The 24,323-nt window shown below is 52.6% G+C and overlaps 1 protein-coding gene and 1 long non-coding RNA gene across 2 annotated transcripts in view; one reads left to right on the plus strand and one right to left on the minus strand.

Moving 5' to 3' along the window:
• TEKT5 (tektin 5) overlaps window positions 1-23,882 on the minus strand; it is a 36,520-nt gene extending 12,638 nt beyond the window's left edge. The window contains exons 1-5 of the mRNA XM_045871705.2: window positions 23,307-23,882; window positions 20,684-20,767; window positions 19,984-20,054; window positions 15,800-15,943; window positions 11,565-11,787 (exon numbers count right to left, since the gene is read on the minus strand). Of these exons, the coding sequence (XP_045727661.1) occupies window positions 11,565-11,787; window positions 15,800-15,943; window positions 19,984-20,054; window positions 20,684-20,767; window positions 23,307-23,882 (1,098 nt within the window). The remainder of the gene's footprint in view (window positions 1-11,564; window positions 11,788-15,799; window positions 15,944-19,983; window positions 20,055-20,683; window positions 20,768-23,306) is intronic.
• On the plus strand, window positions 3,401-4,663 carry LOC129045609 (uncharacterized). Its single transcript, XR_008505568.1, has 2 exons — window positions 3,401-3,459; window positions 4,501-4,663. It is a non-coding gene; the product is annotated as an uncharacterized LOC129045609 (long non-coding RNA).
• Window positions 23,883-24,323: the final 441 nt, after the last annotated feature.

Raw genomic sequence — 24,323 nt, forward strand, 5'->3', positions numbered from 1 at the left:
CTCCCTGCCGAGCAGGGAGCCCGATGCGGGACTCGATCCCGGGGCTCCAGGACCATGACCTGAGCCGAAGGCAGTCGCTTAACCAACTGAGCCACCCAGGCGCCCGCACATTAAAGGTTTAAGGCGGGAGGACAGGCTGGGATTTGTAGTTTGAGGCAGATCTCTCTGGCTGCCGTTTGGGGGGCGGACAGTGGGGACGAAGGTGGAAGCAGGAGGGCAGGGAGCAATGGAGAGGCAAGAGGACCCACAGCAAGGCGGGATGGAGAGACACGGAAGGATCAAGATCACAGGGGTATCAAAAGGCAAAATGCGGAGCGCTGGTAATGGATGAGAGCATGCCAAGTGGGGAGAGGCAAAATTTCACAGACCTCAGCCTGCCCAGCCCCTAAAATCAGGAGGAACCTCCTAGAAGGCTGCAGGAGGGAAAGAGGAACACAGAAGGGCACTGAGAACCCTAGCTGCTCACAGCAAGTTTAGTCTTTAGGTTGAATCTTTTCTTTCTCCTTCTGACCCAGACTGCGATGGGCCACCCTCAGCCCTCGCAGGGGAGACGCTGAGGGCCAACCCCACCCACCCACCCCAGCCCCCTGTGTGGGGAAAGGGCTAGGTCCACACTGGAAATGGGCTCTGGCCATGTGTGAGGTGTGAAAGGCAGTTCCAGGACAGTCTTGGCCGAAACCAACCTCGCGGCTCAGCGGAAAAGTGCGCCAATATTCCTAGCTGGAACAGAAATCCACCCAGAGGCTTTGAAAGGGGGGATGGGTCTGGCGGGGTTGTTTGCCATGTAAAACTATCTGCCTGCGTCTTGTCTTGTGACAGCAGAGAAAGCATCTAAGGCCAGGAAATAATTTTTGATGTGGAGGGAAAGAATGGCTTTAGCAGTTCTAGCCAGCCTTAGGCTTGTGGGTGCTTTGTGCAACCTTGCGAATTCATTGTTTTCCAAATTGCGTGAAGCCAAGAGGTTTCCAAGGAGGTGCCTGGCTCAAGGGCAGCTTTCTCAGCTCAGGAAGGGAGAAGGCAGCTTGGAATCCTTTTGCTGGTCAAATGGTGGAAGGTTTTCAAGTGCAGCCAAGCTCAGAAGCAAGGAGAGAGAGGACAGGAGTGCTCCGGAGCGACCTCACCAGAAACTCAGGTCGTGAAAGCTCCAGAGCATGGTGTCCCAAACTGGGCACCTTGACACTTGGAAACAGAGACTTGTTTGTTGTGGGGGCTGCTCTGTGCCTTGTGGAGTGTTTAGCAGCAGGCCCTGAGTTCTACCCATTATCTGTTAGCAGCTCACCGCCCTCCCAATTGTGACGACCAAGACATCTCCAGACACTGGCAAATGCCACCGGGGAGGAAATTCGCTGCAGGTGAGGAAGAGGATAGATGTTGACTAAGCCCGGCTCCGGGTCGTTGCTGTCCAGAGGTGACCAGCTGCCTTCAGACAATGCCAAGCCAATGCAAGCCCCAGCTGCTGAGAGGCCGTCTGATGTCAGGGGTCCTGCAAATCCTGGAGGGGTTTAGAAACTGGTGGAGGCGGCCTGCTAGAGAGGACACTTGTGCGAGTGTGGAAATCCATGGTAACCCAAGCTCAGCTCTTCGAGCGTCTCCTTAACATGTATCACAATTTTTAATTGTGTTTATTTTTAAAACCAGTCTCCCCCATTAGAATGTAAGCCCCCTTGAGGGCAGAGATCTTGTCTCGTTCATGTTGTATCCTCAGCACCTAAATCAGAGTCTAGTAAATAAGATGTGCTGAGTATCTGTTTCAGGGAGGGAGGGACGGGATTAAACATTTGTTGCATGTCTACACCTGGGAGACACACCTGGAGGACATGTTAAAACGCAGATGGATGGGCCCCCAGAGTTTCTGATTCAGAAGGGCTGGAATGGAGCCCAAGAATTTGCATTTCAAACATGGTACTCAGTGATGCTGATGCTGTTGGTCCAAGGACCACACTCTGAGAAACACTGAACTCGGAACCTCTTGGATCAGGGAGTTTAAATGGTTGGATACCCAGGCCACACCCCAACCACCATAAATCAGAATCCCTAGAGGCAAGACCCAGGCATCTGGATGATCCCAGTGTGCAGCCAAGCTCCAGAACCGCTCACCTGCACCTTCCCCTCTGATCTCACAGCCGGCAGGATTACTCCTGCCTTATACATTAAGACACGGAGATTCGGAGGAGCTAGGTACTTTCCCAAGATTCCTTAACTCTACCAACATTCATCCCTGGTCTTCTGACTCCAGACGCCCTGTTCTTTGCACCACCTTGCTGGCTCCTCCCTCCAGATCGGAGATGAGACCATGGCTTTTTACATCTTTCCAGCTGATATTCATGGAGCACCAACACAGTGGCCAATTCAGCTGTTGTTATTCTCACAAAAATCTGCCAACTATTACTGCTCCCATTCTGCGGAGGGGGAAAACCAAGGCACACAGAGGTGAAGCAAGCTGGCCTTGGCCACTAAGCCAGGAAGTGCTAGGGCCAGAATTGAACGCAACCATCTGCCCTGCACAGTGGGGCTCACACATGGGGGACGAAGAACGTGGAGATGCCAGGGGAATCTGGACCGGGCCAAGGCGAGTAGATGCAACGGCTGGGAGTGGACACGAAGCTGGGGGTCCCAAGCGGGCAAACAGTCAAGGACCCAGAAGTGGACGAGCCACAACCTGGAAGAGACTAGGAAACCACTGGGACCCAGGTTGAGGCCAAGACAACTCTCTGCCTCCGCCAGGTGGCATCTTATAGGCTTCCTGTCTCAGCTGCAACCAATCCTAGCGATTGCCCCACTCTAGGCTTCTAGTCAAAGCATATGATTGGCTGACACCAGCTGAAGCTCGTGGATGGGAGGAGAGAAGGAAGAGCTTCCTGGAGTATTGGTGGTGGCCCCAAAGTGAGCCCGAGACAGCCTCACTTGTATGGCCCACCCCGAGCTGAGCCTTGCTGGTTCTCTCCCCTTCCCTCCCCCCTCTCCTGTCTGGTCCCTCCAACTTCCTGCATTTGTTGGCTACCTTCCCAGCTCTGGACTGCGGCTCGCTCTTCCCGTTTCCAACAGTTCCTCTCCCATTTGTTCGGTGTCACTACGGACAGATGATTTGTGGCACAGTCCATCCCCCCACCCCTCCGCCCTCAGAACCACCCATACCCGAGCTCTCGTGGGCCCCTCCTGCTGGGTGTCCCCAGGCGCCCGTGACACAGGCGAGCGTTTGATTCCTCCTAGTGCAAAGGTGAGTATCAGGCAGAGACCTACCTACTGCGTGCCACCCTGAGGCTTTCCCTGAGTTACCCTGCCATACCCACATGCCATCTGTACAGTGATTTCATATTTTTCTTCAAATCAACTCCCCTTTTCAGCCTTTGACAAATGTGTCTGACGTGGGGTCTTTGTTTTATTGCCACAAGTGGAAAACCCATCTCCCTCGCCATTAATGGAGGATACCAGAACAAGAGAGAAAATGGGGGAAAGAAGGTAAGTCGCACTAAGTTCTTTTGTCTTTAGGGGTTCGAAGCCTGCCCGAGACTCGATGCCTCGCTGTCCGATAGACAGAAGTTAAAGGCAAAGTACCATCACTTTCCAGTCTCGACGCTATCCGAAAGCCTGATGGCGAGCACTTGGAAAGGGAACTTTCTCGCCAAGCTGCCGCCATGTTGAAGGCCTGGCCCCCGCCTCTCCCCTCACCAGACTGCCCGTGGCCACAGGGGCAGGCGGGCCGGCTCCACTTCCCCGGAGCTGGGCCAGTTTTAGAAAGAGCCGTCAGTAGCTTGGCTGTGGGTACTGGTGCTGGACGGGATCTGGCTGCTTGCAAAGCACGAAAGCATTTCCCAGTCCACAATGGGTTCCAGACTTCCTTGGACAAACAGAGGGGCTGGCAGTAGAACTGGGGCGCTCAGATCACGGGCTTTGGGCCCTCTACCCCTCAGACACTGTGACTTCCTGGTGCCGCCTCCCAAGGAAAGGGTGTTCTGCTGGTGTTAATGACCACTTGGAAAGCAAAACCCCAAAGGCATCTCAGAGCAAAAGCAAAGTCTTTCAAGGTTAAAACTCATAGTCCCTCTGTGTTCTGTTAAACTCTTCCCATGCCTGACTGCTTTATACATCTGCTTTCCTGCATTTCCTCTAATGCATGGAGCAAAACATGCCCAATGCATGAGCCTACTGGAACCCAGGCGAGTAATGCGAACGAGTGCAGTGGCCCATGACGGGGGTGGTGGGGACCAAGGCACACTGGAGGGCCCGGGCCCTGTCCAAAGAAATGTGGTGCCCATTCAGCTCCTGCCCACTGTTCCCCTGTAGAAACCTGAGCTCAGAGTTGCTAGAGCTACCCATTTCTCTAGAGGTTCTGGAAATCTGAACTTTTATGTGAAATCTCCATTTTTTTTGCCAAAATGTTTAAAAAAAGCAAAACAAAAACCCTCTATGAGAGTGCATATAAACGTATGGACAGGAATGTCCATAGCAGCTTTAAAGGTGACAGCCCAAACCTGAAATAACCCTCATGTCCTTCAACAGGTGAATGGATGAACACATTCAGGTATGTGAATACAATACATATCAAGGGTGTCAACGTACAGTACTATATCCACATAACACACACTGCTCAACAATAAGGAGTAAACCAGGACTCTCAATTACGTGGAGTGAAAGAAGCCAAATGAAACAAAAAGTGCATACGGTATGTCTCCCTTTATAAAATAGTCTAGAAAATGTAAACACGTCTATAGGGACACAAAGCAGTTGGTGGTTGTGTGGGCGGTGGGGGTGGGGTGGGGTGGAGAAAGAGACAAGAAAGAGGCACAAGGAAACCTTTGCTATGTTCGCTACCTTGATTGAGGTGGTGGCTTCATGACATATATATTTGTCAAAACTTCTCAAATTGTTCACTTCAAAAACATGCACCTAATTACATGTCAAGGATATATAAAACTGTTCAAAGGAAAATGTGAGGGGCCAAAGAATAGGCAGGCCAAGTTCAGCCCATGGGACTACTAGTGTTTGTCTTTGGATTTAAACCACCCAGCCAGCGTTTACGTGATGCCCGATGCACCACACATTTCGTGAGGCGCTGGGTTTGCAAAGGTAAGGGGCTGCTGAGAAGTTCTCCAGAGAGCAGTGGTGCGAGCAGGCCCGGTCAAGGTGAAGATGGTGATCCACGGACACTGGCGGGTGTTACCCAGAGAGAGCCTGTCACCTGCACTCTCAGGCCAAACTCTCAAGGCTTCCTGAAGAATCTAAAGCAGTTGAACTTTGGTTCTCTGTAAATCAAATGCTCTCTTAACTAGCTGCCAGCTAGTCCGTGGGTACTGTCAAAAGCAAACACAGCAGCAGGGAGGCCATAGCAGTAATCCAGGCAAGAGATGGTGGAGGTCCGGCCAGGGTGGAGGCAGAAGGGGCAGTGAGGAGCAGTGAGATCCTGAAAGTAGAACCAACCAGATTTGCTGTTGGAACAGACATGGGGTGGGAGGGGAAACGAGGCGGGTGTCCAAGTGGGCCCCAAGGTTTGGGATTGAGCACTGGAAGTCGGAGCCCCTGGAAGCCACTGGAAGCATCTGGAAGCATCTGGAAGGCAGAGCCAGAGAGGAAAACGGTACAGCAGGAGGTAGGGTGGAAGTCTTTCCCCTGGCTCCGTTTGCTGCTTCTAACTAAGAGAAAGCCCACACCACATGCAAGGAGAGAGCTGTTGAGAGGAAGTCAAGAATCCGACTTATCTCTCAGCCTGACCGAGGCTATTCTTCTGGCTTATCCTGATCCCCCAGCTCCCGGCGTCCTCGTTTGCTCCAACCACATTCACATCCAAGACGGGGAAACTGTGATTTTGACTCAAGGGCTCACATGACTGAGGGGCGGCAGGAACCCCAAAGGGGCATCTGCCTCTGCACAAGCAGGGCAGACCTGGGTGACGGGGTAAGCTGGCCCAATCCCTTGCGGGAGGGATGACTTGGGAGCCTGGAAACGAAATGCAGTGAGGGAAAATCGGATTAGATGGGATGCCTGAGGCTTGCCCTTTGGAAGGATTTGGTTCCCCCAATAGTCTGAGTCTGGAAGAGGGCCAGAGAGAGGGAGGGAGAGAAGAGAAGGGAAGGAGGCAGCTGCTCCCCCAGATGTCTGTCAAAGCCAACTTCGCCCTACACTCCCACTCCCACACTCCGGCTACTCCCTCCTGACAGCGTTGCCCACCCGCCGCCGCACCCCGCCTTACTGGTTCAAAACAGAGACCCTCAGGCCCAGCAGACCTGCTCAGCCAGAATCTGCATTTCAGTGCGATACCCGGGTACTATCTGCAGTTAGTGCACACGCAATCATATCTAACACACACGGGTCCTCGCTACTGCTTCCCAAGAGTCAGGCTGCCACCGACCACCCTTACCACGTCCGCCATACCCCCTCACACCATGCATCCCACAATGAACAACCTTTTCTGCAAATCCATTCAATTGTTAGGGAAAAAAAAAACCCTCAAAAGCATTTATTTGAAAATAAAACTTTGTATCACTCTGATCAGTGGAAAATCCGCATCATTTGCCTTAAGTGCAAACAACCATAAAAATGCAGAAACGAGATGCACGTACAACCACATTACTTAAACTCTGGCTACACGCTGCCGTCTGTCCCAAGTTCTTAGCCCAAGGCCGGCACTCTCTGTTTAAAAGAGGCCAAGAAGGCATTCTAGCATGTGATCAGGACTTCGCCTTGAGATCATGTCAAGGACTGAAACAGGATTGAAGGAAGAACCACTTTCTTGCCTGTGATACACCCACTGTCACTTGCCTTTGCCAGGGCCTGGCTCCCACACTTCAGGATAAACACTGTTCTATAGCAGTGTTCCCATACCTCCCCCCCTCACGCCTTTCCCCCACATTAAGAGCCCACCCCTACAAGGCACTGGGTCACTGGATACAGGTGGGCACTTAAGCTGATCTGGAGTCCCGGGGAGGAGCGGGGGCGGCTCTCAGAAGGCATCGGTTCTCAAAGGCAGCAGTCTGCTCCCGGTCACCAACTGCTTCAGCCCAGAGAAGTCACCAGCCTCTCTTCTAGCAGAGGTCAACATGACCGGGACACACCCTAGGCCCCAGAGCGCAAGGATGAAATGCATGGACCAGGTCCAGGCCAAGTTCCAAGGTTTGGGGTGCGGACTTAGGGATGGAACCCTAGGATCACGGTGAACAGCTAAGATTGTCTATGTACCCCCAAACCCCTGCTGGATTCAAAGTCTGCATGGGAAACTGTGTAGACCTGGTCTTTCCAAGTGGATTCTTATGACAACTAGGGCAATACTTCCTTTGCAGCCCAGGAGAAGATGGGGGCCTAGAATTCTCCAGAAATGCTTCTTGCCAAGGAGAATCAGGCTGAGCTCAACAATTAAGTTAAAATTTTAAAGGGAGCATTTCAAATCCTCCAGCTGAAGCAAACCATTGAAAGGTGAAATGGTTGCTATATGTTTATTTTCGTTCCCTCAATTCCTTTTATTGTCTTAGAAAAACACAACGTGGGATCATCACCAACCTGAAGACAAGTCCTCACTCAGGGAGTGTTGTCAATGTGTCGGGCTGGGGTTTGGTATGTTTCAAATGGGTGCTGGCTTATTTGCAAAGCAGCTGGTCATTAGATAATGAACATTAATAAAAATCCACACGGTTGCAAAAACTCTCTCATCGGCGGGAATGAGACTATTAGTAATAATCCCAAACTTCCCTGGAGAAATTCAGGGAAAAGGCTTTCCTCCCCACCTCCACCCAAAAGATCCTTTTTCTCATTGACAATAACATGAATGCTTAGAGTTACCTTTTATTGAATGTTTACCATGCGCCAAGCACTGTGCTAAGGATGCCACAGAAATCTATGCATTGATCAACTCTAAGTAACATCATCAAGTAAGAGATCTCATTTCCTGTTTCACGGATGAGAAACCAGCCACTGACACCCACCAAAGGAGCTTCCCAAGTCACCTCCAGGCCTCACACCTCATGCCATGAAACATGACAAGGCTCTGTATTTGACCCACAATATGAAAAGCCTCATCAAGAGAAAATGCTTGATCTTCCTTTGGGGCACCCAGGTGGCTCAGTCGGTTAAGCGTCTGACTGCAGCTCAGGTCATGATCTCAGGGTCCTGGGATGGAGCCCCTTATCTGCTCCACACTCAGCGGAGAGTCTGCTTCTCCTTCTCCCTCTGCCCCCACCCCTGCTTGTGCGCGACAGCCCCCACAAATAAATAAAATCTTTAAAAAAGAGAGAGAAAATGTTTGCACAATAACCAAAAAGCCACCCCAGTGTCCCCCCAAGGAGGAATGGATACACGGTTCACATGTCCGATGCGATACTGTCCAGCCTTGCAAAGGAAGGCCATTCCGACACGATCTGCTCGGTGAAATCAGCCTGTCACAAAAGGACAAATAGTGTATGATTCCACTCGTGTGGAAGTGTGACCTGCACTGGTCAGTTCATAAGAGACAGAAAGGAGGGTGGTGGCTGCCAGGGGGACAGGGGACTGGGGAGTGGTTTAATGGGCACAGAGTTAATTCAACACAGGCGTTCTTTTCAGCTTGGGAAGAAGGGAAAACGTTCTGGAGACAGGTGGTGGTGATGGTTGCAGAACAGTGTGAAGGTACCTTACATCAGTGAACTATACACTTCACAGTGGTTGCTATGGACGGAAGGTGTCTCCCCAAATTCGTGTCAAAACCTAATCCCCACTGTGACAGTAAAAGGAGGTGGGGTCTTGGAGGGGTGATTAGGTCACCAATAGGCTCATGAATGAGATTGGTGCCGTGATAAGAGAGACCTCGGAGAGCCATGTGAGGACACAGCAAGAATACGATGTCTGTGTTGAATCTCAGATCTGTACCTCTGAAACAAATAATGCAATATATGTTAAGAAAAAAAAAAAGAAGAAGAAGAAGATAGCAGGAGGGGAAGAATGAAGGGGGGAAATCGGAGGGGTAGACGAACCATGAGAGACGATGGACTCTGAAAAACAAACTGAGGGTTCTAGAGGGGAGGGGGGTGGGAGGATGGGTTAGCCTGGTGGTGGGTATTGCGGAGGGCACATTCTGCATGGAGCACTGGGTGTTATGCACAAACAATGAATCATGGAACACTACATCAAAAACTAATGATGTAATGTATGGGGATTAACATGAGAATAAAAAAAAAAAAAAAAGAAAAGAAAACGATGTCTGTGGACCAAGAAGTGAGCTGCCCCCGGACACCGAATGTGCCCATGGCTTGATCCTGATACTGAGACTTGTGAGAGATGAATGTCTGTTGTTTATAAGCTACCTAGCCTGAACGACTAAGACAATGGTACATTTTTTGCTATGTTTATTTAATGGCAATAATAGGACATTTTTTTCCCAGAAGGAAGGAAGGAAAAGAAAGAAAAAAAGGCTTGAAATTAAAAGCATTAACTCATTCATGGATCATTCTTTAAAAAATATCAACAGGCAACTCAACCTTGTAGGTTCCTCTCAATCATCAAACAAAGATTTAAGGGGTTTCTACTATGTGCCAGGCGGTACATGAAGCAGGGGGCTACATAGCTGGATCAGGATTGATGTCCTGGAGAGACATGGACAAGTAAACCAACTAAATATATTAAATCACAGCCACCAACACAGTGCTTACTGTGGACAAAACACTGTGGTTCAGTTGGTTTCCCTACATTGACTCAGATAATCCTTCTGGCAGCCTTGAGGTCAGAACCATTATTATCCCCATTCTACAGATGAGGAAACTCAGGCACAGAGAGGTTAAGGAAACTGTCCCGGGTTGCAGAGATGGTGGAGCCAGGATTCACAGCCAGGCAGCCACGCTCCATCCATGCTTCTAACCACATGCTATGGGGTGGAAAGAGCGATGATAAACTACATAAAACTGCATTTGTAGTCAGCAAAATCAGCAAACTGCAACCAGTGGGCCACATCCGGCCCATTGCTGAGTTCTGTAAATAAAGTTTTATTGGAACACAGCCATGCTCATTTGTGTCCATACTGCCTATGGCCGTCTACATGAGCAGAACTGAGTCATTGTGACAGAAGCCGATAGGCCTGCAGAGCTGAAAATAGGACCTGGTCTTTTACAGAAAAAGTGTCTCAACCCTGTTTTGGGAAGATTAATAGAAAAATGTTCAGTAAACAAGGGAGGGAAGGTCCATCTACTAACTGCCTTCTCAAGATATTTCACATCTCTCCCTTCCCCCTCCCATCTGACGCCACCACCGTGGCACAGACGGCCATCCTTCTCACCGGACACCTTCCACAGCCTCTTAACCACTCTCTCTGTGTCCACTCTTGATCCCTGCAACCCTGTTCCATCCAGGAGGGAAGGAGATCCACCTAAGGATGAGAGTGGATCCCAACGCCTTTCACTTAAAATCCTTCTGAGGCTCTCTACTGTTCTCAGCATAAAATCTGGACTCCTCACCAGGACCTACCAGGATCTGTATGACCTGAGCCTGCTCCAACCTCATCACACACATGGCCTTTGCGCTCACTGGCTGCTCTCGGGAACACTCTTCCCACCATGCCTTGGCTGCCCAGCTCCCTAGTGACCTGCTCCTGAGGCCACCTGGTGTAAGGTCTCTATGAGAAGCCCTGATGCATCTCCTTGCTCTTCCCTCATCCTAGAAACTTCCATTTCCTCAGCCCCCTCCATACCTGAGGCTATATATAGGTTGGCATCTGTGGGGGGCTTACACCACCCCTGTCTCATTTCCATTGAACCTTGCATGCAGCCCACTAACTGCCCCCCATATATATATATATATACACACACGCACACATATCTTTATATCTAAAACTCTGTTTTGTGTATGCAGGTTCAAGGCTAGTCCCCTGCCCGCCCCCCACCATCAGACTGTCATCCCTAAGTCCTTCCCGTGTGCATATTTCATAGCCTCCACCAGAATGCAAGTCCCCTGAGGACAGGGACCAGGGGACTGTTCGCACAGCCCCTCCTTTCACTCCTAGTGGCCAGCAAGCATCTGGCACGCAGTAGGCTCACTGAGCGTAGGCAGAGCAGGGAGGATGAATTCCATGCAGAGGGCCCCCCACCCCACCCCCAGAGGTGAGAGACCACACTACGCTGCATTCCCATAGGAGCAGTAGAAAGGGCAAGGGATATGGCAGTAGAAGGAGATAGTGACAAAATCAGGCAGTCCTTCACCCCGATGCTATGGAAGTCTTTGAAGGTCAAAAGGTTACATTTCCAAAGATGCCAATGTGGGCGGTGCTTGGGCCCATTTCCTGGGGCTCTGATAACTGTACCCACACTCATTGGTCATGTTCCGCTGCAAGGCCCTCGGATGGAATGAAGGACCCTGGGGGCCGTGAGACAGCCAGGCTATGCTCCAATCTCCATCATCAGGGGAGCAGGGAAGGATCTACCCCAGATGCTGGAATCCCCCTGCGACGCTCACAGCCCCCTCCCCTTTCGGCGGGGGGCGCGGGACAGGCTCCTGGATCTGGGACGGTAGGACCGGTGCAGCCCCAGCAACTTGGCCAGATGCTGCCGAGACCGTCGGGAGGTGGGTGAGGACTCAGCCGGGTGGACAGCCGTCCTCAGGCGCATCTCGCTTACCTTCGCCAGCTGCGCCTGCAGTTTATTCTTCGCATCTGTCACCTCGGAGATGCGGGCACTGAAGGCCAGGTTGGTGTGGGTAAACTGCTTCCACATCTGATCTGACAAGGCCTCAAAGAGATTCTCAGCCTCCTCGCGCAGCCGGATGGAGTTGGCCCTCATGTTCTGTGAGTGCCTGATGTTGTCATTGCTGAACTTGGCCCAGGTCTCGGGCACAGAGATCCTGCAGGAGGCACAGGGATGAACTTAACACAAGACAGCAATCGGGGGCAGGGGGTGGAAGGCAGGCCTTGGAGAACCCCCAATCCAGAGCCTCACCCTGGGCACTCTTTTGACATCTGGGTCGGGACCATTCTCTGTTGGGGGGGTCACCCTGGGCACTGTATGAAGTTTAGCAGTGTCCCTCGGCCCTCCAGTCGTGACAATCAAAAATGTCTCTAGACATCGCCAGATGTCCCTTGGGAGAGGGGTAACAACTGCCCCCCATCGAGAACCACTGGGCTAATCCAAACCCCCACCCCATTTTCCAGGGCAGGCAACTGCAGCCTAGCAAGCGCTGATCTTTCAAAGGGTGCTTGGTGAGTTTCATGGGAGGAGAGAGAGATTCCTTTGAAAAGCTCTTTTCCCAAGCACTCCCTTCTCACTACCACCACCAACACCATGGAGACTGGCTGAGAAGCAGGCATCGGGGCTCGATTCTGGCTGTAGAGCCCCTTCAATTCAGCGATGAGCACGTGGCCATCCTGCCTGCCCCGACTCACTCATTCAATGAATGTTCTCTGAACGCCTACCACACGCCAAGCATTGTTCCAGGCACTTGGGATAGACCCAGACACAAGAACATCAACAGCCCTGTCCTCACGGGGCTACGTTTCCAGCAGAGGAAGACGGACATCAAAGAAAGGAGATACTGACACATGGTATATGTGCTAGGAGGGACTTTAGCCGGGGAAGGACAGGCTGATGGAGTTTTATAAATCCCGGCTTTATGTGCCTGTCAGGGTCCTAAAAGGAAAGAAAAAGGATCAGAGGGTGTTGAGGGGCTCCGGGATTAGTAAATGTAGAAAGCTGTCACCACTGAGGGCCAAAGGAGAGGGAAGGAGCAGGAAGAATAAACCCCCAACCTCCTCCTCCTCCTGCCCACCGCCTCCCGTGGGCGCCCCTCCTCCTGGCTAAACCCCAGCGGGAACCAGATGGAAAGACAGTCTGCAGTGGGCAGCCTCGGCTGCAGGACTCACATCAGGGCAGCGGGAGAATGGATCTGGGGGGGGGGGGTGAACCTCGGAGACACAGACTCGATCAGAAAAGCCAGGCAGGGAAACCTTCTCAGAGGCAGTGAAGCATAAGGGATTCAGTTTAGACAACAGAAAGTACTTCCTGGCTGAGTGCATAACCCCCTGCACCACACAATTGATGTACAGGCAGGCATGGGGGTCTTCTCCTCTGGGAAGCCTCTGAGAAGGAGGGACATGCATTTCCCTGAGCTGGCTTCAGTTCCAGGGTAAACCAGACTGGGTAACTTTTTACAGTCTCTTCTAGCTGGGAAATCTCCAGTTCTTAAATAAAACATCTTCCTTCTCGGGCAGTAGAAAAAAAAAAAAAGAGAGAGAGAGAAACTCAATTTTCCGAAATAGAAGTCTCTTTTCAGACATTTAAAGCACACTTAGATTGCATGGTGAATAGAAATTTTAAGAAGAACACATCATATGTGATCATCTTGTCTGTCTTTGGCAGGAATTAAAAAAATCAAGCAGTAGTGGGGGGGGTGGGTCTTGGCCTTCTGGAGATGGGACAGGTCATGGTGTCTGACCCAGACCTTTTAGCCAACAAACACTTGAGGCTCAGAGAGGTGAAGCATCTTTTCCAAGGTCACACAGCTACTCACCATCAATCCAGGAAGGGGTGGGGGAGCACCAAGGACAGCAGAGAGAGACCACACATTGACTCGGAGTGTGTCTCTGCTGCTGAACAGGGCACTGTCAAGGTCAGGAGCAGCAAGCTCTAAGCCCTCGCTCTCCCCTGGAGCAGACAGCTGTGCTGTCCAGAGAAAATAACCCGCTTAATCACACTCTCCCTGGGGGGAATGTACCAGAGGCAGCTTGTCTTGCTGGAAGGTGGTGTGCCTCAGTAGGCGGGACGTGTTTTATGGGGCCTGTGTCCTCTAAGGATGGTGGAGACAACAGCGGGCTTTGCTGGGAGGCAGGAAGGTGCCGAGATAAAACACACGGGCTCCGTGTCCAACGTGGGCTCAGACTGTGGCTCTCCCACTCGCTGCATGAGCTTGGTCCAGTTGCTTCAACTCTCTGAGCCTTAGTCTCCTCATTGTAAAATGGGGATAATAATGGTGTCTACCCCCTCCCCGGGGTTGGTGAAGGACCAAAGATGAAACCACTATCTTAGCATCTGGCAACAGCAAGCCCTTGGTAAGTGTTTATGATTCACAAGACGCTGTTTGCAAAGAGCAGGGCCTAGCCCTCAGCAAACATCAGGTAAAGGGCACCTACTGTCGGCACCGTCACTCATCGGTTAACCCACGGCGACAAGAACTTGGGTGAGCAGAGCTCCTGCATTCGGTCTCCTTTCGCCTGCCCAGACACGGCCCTGCTTTAAGAAAACCCCCAATACAGAGAGCCCTGGGCTAGCACATGTGGTGATTACAGCACTTGCTGTCCGCCCCAATCTCTGCCAGCCCCTGGCCACGAGCTTTCAGGGAGGCATCTGTTTGGGAAGGGAACCGTCCAGACTCCCACTCCAGATGGGCAGCTTCGGCAGAGGGGCCTGAGGCCCCTGAAGTCCTGCTCACGTAGCCAGCATCATGGGGCGGTGCGGGGGGGATCGCCTTGTCAGGAAGAGGAGGAGGGTCCCCACTGGTTGCCACTGCCGGAAACCCCAAAGGTTCATTGCAACACTTTGATATTTACTAAGGTCCAGGAGGTGGCCCTGGGCTCGGGCCAAGGAGATTGCCATGAAAATCCTTTCCTCTTTCTCTTCCCTCCCTCCCTTCCTCTTTTCATTCATTCGCTCATTCAACAAACACTTACTGCACACCTACTATGTGCCCAGCACATTATATTGTGCTAGAAGTTTTCTGGTTTTTTTTTTTTTTAAGATTTTATTTATTTGTCAGAGAGAGAGAGCACAAGCAGGGGGAGTGGCAGGCAGAGGGAGAAGCAGGCTCCCCGCTGAGCAAGAAGCCTGATGCAGGACTCAATCCCAGAACCCTGGGATCATGACCTGAGCCGAAGGCAGACGCTTAACGACTGAGCCACCCAGGCATCCCCCCCCCGTTTTTTTTAAGAGACCAGGATAGATAACACCCTGTCCCTGCACCCAGAGCACTACTCTGTCCAGCCCTCATTATCCCGGACCTTGGACTGCCTGTTGACTGGGAAAACATGCCTTCCTTCTGCCTGAAATTCCAGAAACAGTGACATGCCCACGACAGAGCCAGGCACACAGAAGGCACCTACCTTGGAGCTGCTGTGACAAGAAAATGAGGTCACACGGCAAGCACTCAATACATGTTAGTCGCTGTCATTCCCCCACACTAGGCTCTGTGCTCAGTGCCCCACATACCCACCTTTTCATACTCATAGCAACTCTGGGAGTTGGGCACTATTTTTATTCCTGTACGGCGGGGGGGGGGGGGGGGGGGCAGAGAGATTAAGTACTTTGCCCCGAGCGTGGGTACAGAGGCTGAATGTGAAGCCAGGCAGCCTGGGTCCAGTTGGCTCTCCCAGCTGAGCTTGGATCCCTCTTCCTTCTGGTTACAGCCATTCTGTTCTGAATTTGTTTGGTGGAATTGCCAATCCGGGTGCCTGGCATGCCTTGGCCCAATGGCGGTGGCTGTGTGACCCTCCCTAAGCCAATCTCTTGCACCCTCTTGCTGGAATTTGAATCTTGGGCAAAACGGGGCAAAAATGAAGAGACATTCGTGCTCTGACAATACAGCTGATTAGCTCCCACTTCCTGGCTCACTTAAGCTGCTAGAACCTTCCCCTCCCGCCTTCTCCTGAAGACTGTGGCTCCCCCACAAATTTCCAGTAAATCCATCTTATCTTAAGCTGGCTAGAATTGGATTCTGTGGCTTGCAACCAAGGATCCCCACTCACCCACTTTGCTTCTTACTTGACTGGTGCATGATGACCCTTTATGGTTCCTTGGCAGGAGCAGACCCAGAAGCCCTCACTCCCATCAGGTTGGCTAGAGATGGGGACCAAGAGCCCAGTACTTACGTGCCATCGACTTTCTCCATGCCGTGGAAGAAGCTGATGCAGTCTGACGTGTTCCTCAGATCAAAGCACTTCTCATCGATAAACTGGGCTGAGGTTTTGTCCTCGAGGTCCCTCTCCAGAGCATGCTGAGCATCTCGGTTATCGCTGTGTGGGGCAAGGATTTGTCTGGAGATTGTGCACTTACCCAGAGTCCCTCGCACAAGGTCACCCAGGAGGGTGGTGCAGAGCCATTGCTGAAAGCCAAGTCTCTGGACTCCCAGAAGGGTGCTCTGTCTACCCCCAGTGGTTTCTCCACCCTCTTCCCACTGTGATGCCCCCACTACATACCCACGACCTCCCCACACTTCTCCCTTCCCCGCCCCCCCAACCCAAGCAGATCTGTTGTCATTCAGAACAGGGGTAGGCAAATATCCACCGCAAAGGGTCAAATACTAAATATTTTAGGCTTTGTGGGTCATATGGTCTCTGTTGCAACTACTCAACTAAGCAGGAAACAGTCTTGGATACTATGTAAGTGAATGGGCGTAGCTATGTCCCAATAAAACTTTACAGAAACAGGTGGTGGACCAGATATGGCCCTCCAGCTGTACTGGGCTGACCTGGTTTAGAAGATATGGATTCTCACTTTGAACAGAACCTGGTATTGAAACATGCCCTGGGCAGAGTCAGGCATTGAACGCAGTCAGGAGCTAGGCGGAGTCAGGAACTGGACAGAATCAGGGACTGGGCGGAGCCAAGGACTGGGCGGAGTCAGGGATGGGTGGAATCAGAGACTGGGAGGAGCCAGGGATTGGATAGTCAGGAACTGGACAGTCAGGGATAGGTGGAATCAGGGACTGGGCAGCATTTGTAAGTGGGCGGAGTCAATGACTGGGCGGAGCCAAAGATTGGACAGTCAGAGATGGGTGGAATCAGGGACTGGGCGGAGTCCGGGACTGGGCGGAGTCCGGGATTGGAGAGTCAGGATGGCTGGAATCAGAGACTGGGCAGAGTGAGGGGCAGAGCAGAGGTGAGCAGAGCACAGTGGACAGGGCCAGTACTTGGGCCTGCAGGGCTGGTATCTTAGCTGGGAAGCTTAGACTTAAAAGTCACCGTGTGCCAAACTCCAGACCCTGGAGAACTACTTTCGTGATTCTTGCCATATTCTCAAAAGCACCTGCACTATGAGTTACTTACTACTTTTTAACAATCACTTTTAAAATATAAATAACTATTTTATTTTTTTAAGATTTTATTTATTTATTTGACAGAGAGATAGAGAGAGAGGACAAGCAGGCAGAGCGGCAAGCAAAGGGAGAGGGAGAAGCAGGCTCCCTGCTGAACAAGGAGCCCGATGTGGGGCTCAATCCCAGGACCCTGGGAACATGACCTGAGCCGAAGGCAGCCGCTTAACCGACTGAGGCACCCAGGTGCCCCTAGATAAGAGTATTTTTAAAGGGAAAATCTACATCGCTGTCTTTAAAGGACCGTCAGTAGCACCTTCTGTTAAAAGGTCACCTCAAACATAAATACTAAGTAAACACTAACAGAATCCTAGCTAGAATCTGTTGGCTCCAGAAGGTTCTAAGCCTGAACCTTTCTGTGGCTGTCTTGATTGAAACAAGATTAGTCAGTATTAAAGACACCTGAGCATCAACTGGGACCTTGTCCTTGAAGTGCTTCGAGGTGACAGGGAATAAAAAGGGAATAACCTTCACTAACCCAGTGGATGTCCAGACACACCAACTAAAGTGAGCGGCGCACATTTCACACGGGGCGGGGGGGGGGGTGCGCGCTCACGCGGGTGTGTGTGTGTGTGTGTGATCTTTCTCTCTCTCTTCCTCATCTTTCTTGGTTTCTCTCTGTCTTAGGGACTTTGTGTTTCTTTCTCTGTCCCTCTCCCGTCTGCCTCTGTTCATCTTTTTGCCACTTTCTTTTTCTGCTATGGATACTGGATGTTGGTGAGGGATTTCAAACAGGCCAGAAGCAAGCAAAGTAAATCCTGATGGTGGGCTCCCACCTATCGGAATGCTCAGGGAGTCATGATGGGATAGGAGGAACCATCCTGAGGCCCCTGGGGCCTTCTGAATTGGCAGAGCCATGGAGAAATGGGGCCCTGTCCTGCCTAATGAACTGGAACATGAAGACCAGAATGTAGAAAAGAAACATGCCAGAGCATTAGAGGGGACCCAGGGCCTCAGAATCCCTGGTCAGCTGGCCCAGCTTCCTGGCCCTTGCTAATCAGCCTGGAGAAAGAGGAGGCGGCCCCTGTCTCCCCTTCTTGGCCCATGACATAGAGTCCAACCAGTGCCAACGCTCACCCTGCTGTTGGCTTACGAGGAAAAACCCTGATATGGCTTCTGCCCAGGCTTTTCTGCTTTGCTGGGGCTTCTGGTGAGATAGGGACACAGCTCTGCCCAGATGCAGGGAGGCCACCTGAGCATATCAGTGGTGGAGCCTCCCACGGGGGCAAGGGCACACTGAGGCTCTCCCATTGAGGCTCTGGCTGGTTCCAGGTTAATCAGGGAGCCCTGGCAACACGAGCTGCTTCCTAAAGAAGACAGGCATCCTCTGGCAAGCGGGCCACCGCCCAAGGTCAAACAGCCTCTATCGAGGGTGGCTCGGGCTCTGTCCTGGCAAAGGGGAGGGACGCCTGTCCACAAGCTCACGTTCTCTCCCCCCACCCTCCCTGCTTCAGCTGCCTTCACCTCTTGGTGCCTATCTCCCTCGCTTTTCCTCTTGCTCTGTGTCTGTCCCTCTCCGCCTCTCCCGCTCTCCTTACTCTCCCACATCTTGCTCCATTGCTGGGGTTGCAAGAGCCAGTCCCGTCTTGGGACGATTTCCTCTCCAGGGTCCAGCTCCCCAGTTTCCGGTCTGGGATTCTGTTACTCTGCCAGCTCAAACTGTCCTAGTTCCCAAAATCCAGCCCTCCGTCACCCCCACACCGAGTTCTGCCATAGCCCCATGTCGACCACAAACAGAAAACCTCTCTTTCTTGCCCAAAATAGGCGATCATAAAAATAAGGGCAAGAAAAACACAACGAAGACATTTGCCTGCCAGAAACGCTCCCTTTGTTTTTTATATACAAGTATGTAAGGGTTTGGGGTTTTTTTGTTTTGTTTTGTTTTAAGCACATTAATTTACAGACAAACAGGAGGCAAACAAGAGTCCACACGGGGGGTGGACTTGTCAGCAATCAGGTCAGAGGTGCACACCTGACAGAAGTCAGCCCTGCTTTCGGCCCGGACCTCACCCATAGACCTGCAGGGAGCTTTTCAACACTGCCCTGGGTGATCCTGTCCCTGCTGCCCAGTCCTCAGTGGAGGCGAGGGGCTGCTCTGTGTGTGTTGGGAGGGCGGGTACGGCCAGCCCCCAGAGCCTGTCTGCAAGCGGCCTGATGCCTCAGCATCCCATCCAGATCACCCACATGTCCCACGCAGCCAGAAGGGGCAGCTGGGGCTAGGTGACCAGGCCTCCTCTGGCTCTCTGTGTCTGAGGAAATGAGAAGGAGAAACCAGCAGAGCAGCGTGCCCCATGAGAGCTAAAGGCCGTGCCCAGCTCCAGCCTCCGGAGGGAAGGCTCTGTCCAGGGGAATCGAGTGCCAAGGGCTTAGCTAGGGGCCCCAAGCCCTGTAAAACTCAGGCCTCCCTCTAATTATGTGGGGGAGCCTCCTGGCTTTTCATGATACCGGTTATGTCATCTTCCAAGAACAAAAAGCTGATTGCTTTTGAAGACTCAAGGCTCTAGGCATCTACCAGCTCCCCTCTGGAGAGGCACTGGCCCCTCCTCTCCTTGATACCCAATGCCCCCTGCTCTCTGCCATCTCCCCAAATTCGGAACTCACACGGGGAAGCCACAGGCTAAGCGGGGGGGGGGTCCTCAGTGAGGCCCATTTCTTTTGCCAAGGCTCTACGTGCAAAAAAGAGCAGCCAGTGAAGTTCTGGGTCACGGAGACCTGGGGCACACACGGGGAGACGGAGATCGGCCATGGCAGTCGCAGCACTGACTGACACCACTGACCTTGGCCGGCAAGGTCAAATCAGGATTTCGTTTTCTTCCCTGGAGAGCTGGTTGTTAAAACCCTTGCCAGCCCACCACTGACCGAAAGAACCACCGAGAGACGGGCAGCCCATCTACTTGCCCCCTGAAAACCGGGGAAACCCAAAACAGACCCCCGAGAAGGGGAAGAAGAAGCAGCTCTTACCGCATCTGGATTTCAATTCTTTGAGCTAGTTTTCTCATCTGTTCTTGGCAACATTTTAGCAAATCTACTTCCTGCAATGAAAAATGTCAAAAAGAGCAGTGCCGCTTAGAAAGTCACTGCACCCCGGCCTCCCAGGCGAGTGACCCCACCCCTACCTCTCGCCACCCACCCTTGACTCCCCTCCCCCCCAAGGTGAAATGTCAAGGTGGGGTCCATTTCCTGCCTCATCCCACCTGATCCCCGGGCCAGACAGGTCAGGGTCAGCTCTGGGGGCTCCACATTCCTCATCTTACTTTCTTCCTTTTTTATACACTTCCCGGTTAGAAGAAAATTGAGCATCTCTGTGCTTACATGCCAAGTGCTCATTTGTAGACTGTTTTATCATTACATTCAAAAATGCATTTGAAATGGTACAGTGTGTGACATAGAGTAGGTGCGCCACAAACGCCATCTTTACTATTGTTATTATCGGTATTACTATGACGACGCCCATTTTGGAGATAAAAACTGAGGGTCCCATGACTTCACTTCTCCCTGTTCCCCATGCATTGCAGGCCCCCAACAATGCTTTCTGAGCCCCGACTTTGCATGGGGTGACACGTCGCTTCTGCTCCTGGCAGGCAGCTCAGAAACCTCTGTGACCAGCTGGTCAGGAGGTTTCCTCCCTCAGGAGGCTGGGCAGACCCAGGAGGCATCTTACCCGGATAAGGTTTTTCTCCACATTGTCATGGACCAAATCGATCCCGATCCTTTTCTCTCGATGGTACAGACACTCCAGAGCAACCTGTAGGGAGCAGCCGGAAAGAGCGTGTTTCCCCTGCACCCGTATGCAGACCCTGACCGCAGGCGACTCACATCCATTTTTGCCGTGATCTGCTTTACCCCAGGAAACCTGGATGCTCCGTGTGGCCTCATCACTGTGCCTGTGGGTGGGCTTCACCTCACCTTCCCCCTCTGTGAGGACCGCGGCATGCCATGCCTGCCGATGGGTAGAATACGGGGGCATATCTCCCAGGTTTGCCATGTGGATTAAGCCGGCTCCACAAATGTAAAGAACCCAGAACATGCTCAATAAATATTACCTATGAATGTATGTGAAAGTCCCTTTTTGGAGATCTGTAAATGGGGTGGGGATGGGGCTTTGGAATGTGACCAGGGCCAAGCGGGACCCTGTCACACAGCCACGCACCTTGCAACGGTCGTGGGGCCATGAGTGGCGTGGAACAGAAGATGGGAGAAGGGGCTGCTCAGAGGAGCTCCTGCAAAGAGAGGCTGAGAAAGCCTGGTGATTGGGCCACGAGCCTATGATGTCACAAAGAGTAGCAAGAGGGAGAAGGAAGCAGGGGAGCACCACATCTTGGTGCTGGGATGCAAATGCATCTGGGAACTCAGGAGGGGAGAGGGGTTCACTGATTTCACAAGAATTTCCTGAGCCCCTTTTCTGACCACACCCCATCAAGGTGCTAGGGAGACCACAATCAACCTGATCGGAGGGTCCCCACACTAACGGAGCTCAAAGAGACAGGAGAGAACACACACAAGTAAACACACAAAGAGGTGCAATCATTTCTCATTGGGAGGAGGGCTTGGATGTGAATAGTCAGGGGGATGTAGGTGGGTGGGGAGCAACCAGTAGGGGGTTGGCCGGGAAGGACTTTGCTAAGGAGGTGACAGACCAAGATGTGAATTATCAGAAGCAGCAGAGATGAAGGGGAACAATGTGCCAGGAAGAGGGAACAGCAGGTGCAAAGGCCCTGAGGTAGGAAGAGTAGAGAGGAAGCCACTGGAACTAGAGAAGGTGAGGCTGGAGTGGTGAGCAGGGCCTGGGCTGTGCAGCGGCTGGAGTGGGTGACAAGGAATTTGGATGTTAACAGGGTGCATTGAGGGGGGTTTTAGTGAGGGAGTATGGAGACCCAGTTTCATATTTAAAATCGCCCCCTCTGGCTGGAAGATGGGTGGGAGGGGGGCGGGAGAGAGGAGGACAGGAAGGAGGCATCATCACTGTCCAGGAGGAGGGGGGCAGCCCTGGGGACAGGGAGAAGTGGAGCAGAGAGATCTCTGGTACCCCCCCCCCAAGCCACCACGTGACTGTCAGAGGAGCTACGCCAGTGACCAGACGGAGCTGGGTTTCCCAGACAGGCTGGAGGGGTGAGGAGAGCAGAAGAGGACAGCAATAGGTTTTGGATGTCGCCTCAGGTCCCCCTGCCCACTCTCCTCTCAGGGGAGAAACTTGGGGGGCAGAGGGACACAGTAGGAGTCCCCATAATGGCAGGGAGGGGCTGTGCCATGTCTCCTGAGGGATCTGGAAACGCAGGATGTTCCCTTCCAGAAAACTGACATATCCTGACACAGTTGGCACAGGGCGCCCTTTGCCCTGCCCCTATCTTCCTGCCTCAAATGAGATCAATATGTTCCTTGCAAGTAGGAGCTTGCAATAGGAGATATGAAATCTCCTCGCGAGCAGTAGGACAAAAGCCACAAGCCGAGGACGGCAGAGCAGAAAGACGGGCGCCTGGGTCCCCTCCCCTCCAGCACTGAGTGGAGGCTGCAGCAACCTGCTCTGTTTCCTTCTGGAATTCTCATCACGACTTGCTGAGCCTTGGCTGAGCCGCAGTCAGGTGTCCGTTACATGCCGCCAAAAGCAGCCCTAGCTGATCCGGGATATGACTGGAGACCAAGGAGCGTCGAGCATGTCCACATCCAGATACGTATTCGTTTACTCAACAAATACTTACTGAGTGCCTACCACATGCCAAGCACTGTAGGAGGCTGGAAAGACATTCAGAACACTGACCCAGACAACGGGCGATCAGCCAACGGAGGACCAACACAGACATGCTGCCCAGCACAGCGGAGGATCCGTCTGGAACACGCTGGTGACAGAGCAGACAAAAATCCCCACCCTCGTGGCACTTAGATTCTAGCTCAGGCAGCAAAACAATAAATAAATACATGCATAAGTTAGAGAGTATGTTAAAAGGTGTTAAGGGCTATGGAGAAAAATACAGCAGTTATTTTAAGTATATCCCTCTACAGAGCGCCCTGCGTGCACACATGCACACGCAAACACAGGCACGTGCGGAATGTCTGGATGAAACCTCTGCAGTTCTGATGTAACCCCAAGGAGAAAAGGAAATCTGGTTCAGTCCGAGGAACCCCGATTTGACTGGGATAATCCTGGGCTATAGGAACTGATCGCAGATGATGATGCATCGCGAGCCGACCTGCAAAGTGCCCGTGGCCTCGACCTTCCTTGCAGAGGAGCGGAGCGCCCAGGGCTGCCCTCCCAGCGGCTGCCATGCCCCCTCCTCACCCACACTCACCTGCAGCGGACAGTTGAGCTCCTCGGCCACACACTCCAGCCGCCTCTTGACTGTCTCCAAGCTGCGGTGCTCGTTTAGGAGCCTCTCCAGCTCGTAGCCCAGCTCAGACTTCCAGAAGCCAATGTCGGACAGCCTCTGGCCCAGGTTCCGGCTGGTCCCCTCCTGCATCTGGCGGGTCAGCTGGTCCTTGTCCTGCATGAGCCGCATGGAGTCGCCGGTCAGCCGGCTGGCCCACAGCCGAGAGGCCTCGGCCCCGCGCATCTGCAGCTCGTTGGACCTGTCCCAGTCGTGGGGGCTGTAGCGACAGAAGAGAGCGGAGCGGAGCGCGGGCAGGATGGTGGGAGGCCTCAGGGCGCTGCGGCACATCGCTCCCTCATCCATGCAGGTTTGGGCATTGGAGATCTTGTAGAAGAGGCTGGGTCTCCATGAGTTGAGGTAGCGGTACCCAGGCAGGTAATAGGGCTGGTAACATTCCTGGATCTCCGGGGCCGGCTCGGCCGGGGGCAGGGCACTGAAGCCACAGGCTTTCTTGGGGCCACAGTAGCTGGCGGTCTGGTTGGTTCCAAGAAACTCCATCCTCCCCCAACAGCTGCCCTTGGGCAAAACTCTGAGGGGCCAAGGCCCGGCAGGAAGGGGAAGGATCTTCCTTAGGGATGGGCCGGACCTCTATGACTCGGCACTGTTGTCATAAAGCCTGGGGGAGGGGGGCTTTACTGGGGCCCTTGTTCATTTCAGGCCCGTTGGAGCTATATTGTCCCAATCGAAACGCACGCAAAAAAACAAAGTGAAGGGGAGTTTCTCAAGCCACAGATTTGGAGGTGTAAGAAATGGCATTGATCTATTTTTCCCTAATAATCAGATCAGCCTCTCACGCCTAACTGTGCCTCTGGGAGAAAATGTGGTCCACTCCAGTAAACTCCGTCAGCCCAGGGACCATCTGGTCGAGGTTAGCTGGTTTCCTCCCCTCTTTGTCCCCAAGACGGCACCAACGTGGAGCGTCCAGGGCATGGAATACTC

The sequence above is a fragment of the Mirounga angustirostris genome, unplaced genomic scaffold (genome assembly GCF_029215605.1).
Source record: "Mirounga angustirostris isolate CCGP_5_RB_7025 unplaced genomic scaffold, mMirAng1.0.hap1 SCAF_5, whole genome shotgun sequence".
Taxonomy (NCBI): Eukaryota; Metazoa; Chordata; class Mammalia; order Carnivora; family Phocidae; genus Mirounga; species Mirounga angustirostris.